The sequence below is a fragment of the Otolemur garnettii genome, unplaced genomic scaffold (assembly GCF_000181295.1).
Source record: "Otolemur garnettii isolate 467f Iridium unplaced genomic scaffold, OtoGar3 scaffold00093, whole genome shotgun sequence".
In the NCBI taxonomy this organism is placed as follows: domain Eukaryota; kingdom Metazoa; phylum Chordata; class Mammalia; order Primates; family Galagidae; genus Otolemur; species Otolemur garnettii.
In genome coordinates this window covers 702,953-707,632 of record NW_003852488.1, presented here as the reverse complement: position 1 = coordinate 707,632, position 4,680 = coordinate 702,953, and the positions used below count along the sequence as shown (strand labels likewise).

At 33.8% G+C, this 4,680-nt stretch overlaps 1 protein-coding gene across 5 annotated transcripts in view; it reads right to left on the bottom strand.

Moving 5' to 3' along the window:
• KIAA1109 (KIAA1109 ortholog) overlaps positions 1-4,680 on the bottom strand; it is a 245,993-nt gene that overhangs the window by 155,198 nt on the left and 86,115 nt on the right. For 4 of the 5 annotated variants that reach the window (XM_023516561.1, XM_023516563.1, XM_023516564.1 and 1 more), the window contains 2 exons: positions 2,962-3,141; positions 790-918 (listed from right to left, as the gene is read on the bottom strand). In XM_023516561.1, coding sequence (XP_023372329.1) covers positions 790-918; positions 2,962-3,141 — 309 coding nt within the window. The remainder of the gene's footprint in view (positions 1-789; positions 919-2,961; positions 3,142-4,680) is intronic. The other variant, XM_023516562.1, reaches the window with a different exon arrangement.

Genomic DNA, 4,680 nt, shown 5'->3' with positions numbered 1-4,680 from the left:
GAAAAACATACAGGAAAGGACTAGAAAGAAAAACTAAGCTATTAACTAACGTTATCTCTGTGTTGTTGAACTAGCGTTAAGTTGTTTTTCCCTTTTTATTTGGAAACTGACATGTTTTCTAAGTTTTCTGAAATAAGCATACTTCCAGAATCAGGGGGGAAAATACACCTCCCCCTGCCTGCTTCAACTTCATAGGCGAGAGTAGTTATTGCACAATAACATTATGCATTTCACTGCCACTGCACACAATTTTAAGGATTACTACATATCATCTACTTTTTACAACCCTTATGAAGACACTGTAATGACACTTAATGAAGACAGTACAATGTTATGGAAAGAGCATAAGATTTAGATTCAGGAAATCTAGAAAATGCCCAGAAATCCTAATCATATTATGGAACAACAGTCACGTCCCACAGTGGTCTACAAACAATGTCACATAAGGAATTTAATCCTTCTCTTGTTTTGATTTCTAAATCTTCTAAATATAAATATACACCCACATCTCAACAGCTCAGTGTAATAATGCAATAAGACATGAATGCTAATAGTAAAAATATAAAAGATATAATTTTTATAATAGATCCATTTATTTGTGAATGTGTATTTCAATATTTATCTCATTTCAGATACTTACAGTAAGTGACTAAAAGTTATAAAATAATTTTATTAACTGAAGTATAGTATTTTTCATGACTATGTACATTTGATTTAAGCTGATCTCACAACCTTTCATTAAAAAGCTCATAAATGTTTATAATACTGTTAATATATTTACTAACATACCTTGGATTCACAGAACCGACGATCAATTCCATGCTGACATATTATTACTGATTTTGGTCTTTCCAGTTCATACTCTCGACATACCACATGAAAAACAAATGTCTGTCCCCACTCCAAAAGGCATGCCAGCTACAGATATCAGTGACAGGTTCACATATGGTTAGCATTCTAAACAAGCATTCAGAGTTCAAAAGCTTATGAATACCAACACCGCTTGAAAGAACCTAAAAGCTTTCTTGAAACTGCTGCTAAATATTAACCTACTTGTTAGCCAATAATTTTCCTACCTTCCCATAATTCAAATAAGTTTGTATTACTTTTGAATTGTGAATGACAAAATGCATTGTCAAAATAAGAACTCATTTCAACAGAAAATTTTCATTTTAGCAACTTCTAAAGCAAACAGTTGTATTCAAGGTTGTATCTTTCCTCTTATATAAGTAACTGAACTCTTCCACACAGAAAAATTACCTACAATTTTCTGTTTAATAATAAACCAAACTTTATTATGAAATTTTTGAATACCTAATTATTATATTGAGCTGTAATTTTTAAAAAATTATTTTGAAGATTAAAGCACTTTGGTTTATATAAATAAAAGCTGAAGACTATATTAATTCTTCAAATCATGGATTTTTAAAAAAGCTTTGATTTTATAGTGTTTTAGAGTTGTTAACAATAAAAACACTGAGGGATATATAAACAGAACATTATCCCTCTAAAGAAGCACATAATTTAAACTCCTGGAAAACAAATTTTACTTTTAAAACACACAAAAAATGGAATAAACGGGGCAGACTCTATGGCTCAAGGGAGTAGGGTGCCAGCCCCATATGCCAGAGGTGGGGGGTTCCAACCCAGCCCTGGACAAAAACTGCAAAAAAAAAAAAAAAAAAAAAGGAATAAAAGTAAAAGCACATATGGATTCATGAAACACATAGAATCAAGGATCCCAAGATTCTATGCAACAGAAAGAAATGTTTCATCTTATAAGGGCAATTTATAAGCATATGAGATTCTAGCAGTCCTTAGAATAAAGAAATTGTGTCCAGTCTAAGTAGGATCAGCATGGCTTTATTCCTATGTTAGGAAACAAGCTGCTTTGTTACGTGCTTCAGTTTTTACTTGTATACTTAGGGACAAGCAATGAGAGAAAATATGGAGAGGACTTAGTACAAGTTACAGGGCTATGAACAATTATTTCTTTTCATCCATTTTCATACAAATCCTTATACATTCTAATATTATATTGAGATATTATTTTTCTCAAAAATATTCTATTCATTTACCCTCTGATATTTTCTTTCAGGTATACAAGGCATCTAGATTCTATATTTACATCTTTTTGCTACCTAATCTAAGTTATAAGTTTTATATCAATTTTGTAACTTATCAAAATCGAGTATGTACATTTCAGTCTTTTGAAATGCCAAAGTAACCATTCATATTACAACAAAAATATGACTCAACAGATGAAATATTACAATTATATGGCAATTCAATTAAACTGTAGTAGTCAATTAGAACAAAATAATCCTTAAGGCTTCTGAGTTGTCTAAAGATTAAATGGAACAGAAGAGAGGGAGGAGGAATTTATCCAAAAGGATCACATTTTTAGCACTCGAGACCAGACTTCCTTACCAGTAAATTCATTATTATTTTTTTTAAACTAGCCTCCACATCACTAAATAGCAGGTATAATGTTATCTTTCTTCAGGACATGACAAGTAAAAAACTGTGTTACCCAATTCTTAGCACCATTAAAGGTTATTTTTTTAAATTCAACTTAAGAAATATACAAGAAAGTAAAGTTCTTAGGAAATTACTCCATATACTAGAAAAAGAAGAGTGTTCTAACAGTAGAATGTAATTTTAATAATATATTAACTTTATTTCCAACAGTTTTTTTCCTAAAGAAAGTCTCAAATTCTGATTAAGTATTATGAAGTGCTACATAACATTACACCTATCAATTATATGTGGTTCAGAAAAATAAAACTTTTCTGATTCATCTATAGCTTAGAAAATTCTGAATGGCAAGAATGACTTCCATCAGAATGCTATCAGTGTGAAGGCAATGAACACTCAAACATACATACAAGTTATTCTTGGGAAGGTGAGTAAGAAAGGAAAGAGAAAGTCAGTTTAGAGACAGTACTCTGAAAATCGTACCTGTGGTGCTGTGACCTTAGCTGTAAGGCTTCCAGCCTGCACATCAATTAACCATGCATATTCTAAGGAATCACTTCCTAAAGGAAGACCTTCTGCTGAGAACATAGCATGTGCTCTCAGCTGGAGACCTGACAAATTGATATGACCTTCCCTGAGAACTTCGTCCACAGGAGGTCGCTGCTGAAAACAATAATAATTAGACTGTAAGAAGCACAAGAAAACCACATTATGATTTCTAGTTGCTAACCCCCTACCTCCCAGAGATGAATAATAAAATCATACTAACTGGAAAATAAGACTTCAGAATCCACAAATTCCTAACATAACCTTGGATCTACAGAAGGGTACGTCCAAAAACATTAAGCTTCTTTGGTGACAATATCTATGCAAGCCCAACTACAAAGCAAGATAGCTAGGTCCTAAAAAGTACACAAATCTCTGAATGTGATCTTTTTTGGAAACAGGGTTTTTATAGATGTAATCAAGTTATGATCAGGTTACAATAAATTAGGGTGGCCTGTAATCCAATATGACACCAGCATCCTTATAAAAAGAGAAGAGAAAAACTGAGATACAAAGACACACAGAGAGAATGCCATTGAAGACAGAGGCAGCAATTTGAGTAATATATCCAGCTGTAAGTCAAAAAAACAAGGATTGCTGGCAACCAGCAGAAGCTTAGCAGAAGCTAAGAGGAGGCTAGGAAAGATCTTCCCCTACAGCCTTCAGAGAGCAAGTGCCCCTTGATTTAGAACTTTGAGCTTCCAGTACTATAAGAAAATTAATTTCTAACAAGCTAGCCAGTATATGGTACTTCACTAAGGTACTCCTATGAAACTTATACATATGATGACCACAGTGTAAAAAGAGTGTGGTTTTCTAAGTTGGACACAGCAATCCGTACTCCACCTTAGGATCTAAGACCTTTCACCTTGAAGTCCTGAGTTAAGACTAATGCTACCAGAAATAAGCTACTAGAGGTGTGTGATGCAGATTTGAGCCTTAGTAATAGTCATAGTATGAAGCCTTCTGCCATGAAAACTATTAGATAGTAGAGAGGTGAAAAAAAATTGGGAGGGAATAGTTGTAACAACACTATAAAATGTAAGCAAGTTAAGTAAATAAGCACATTTCAAGAGGATGTATACCCTTGTCTTTGGGATAAATTATAAAGTACGAATAATCTAGGAAACAAAGTATCACCAGACTCCTAGTATCACCTTAATATCTCCATCCCAAGAACTCCTTCTTTAATCCCTAAATAAATCAGACTTTATAATTCAGTCCCTCGGTAAGTTTGCCATACCTCTATTATAAGGATTAATGTGAACCTTTATAACAAAGGTTCAATAATTTTTTTTATGTCTGATAAAACCTTTTGAAAGTGATTAAAAGTTGAAGTATTACCAGGGATTCATAAGAAACCAGAGATATTCATCTAAGATTCTCAGAACTCACCCATAAGAAGAAAGTTTCCTTTTACTAAGTTTTTCAGTAGACTAAAAAAAAAGAGATGGACTCCCTCTCCATACACCTGCCTCCCAGAATAAAAAAATAACCAGTTCTATGGTGGCTCGGCGCCTATGGCTCAACCAGCTAAGGCGCCAGCCATGTACACTTAAGGTGGCAGGTTCGAATCCCCAGCCCGGACCCGCCAAATAACAATGACAGCTGCAACCAAAAAATAGCCGGGCGTTGTGGCGGGCGCCTGTGGTCCCA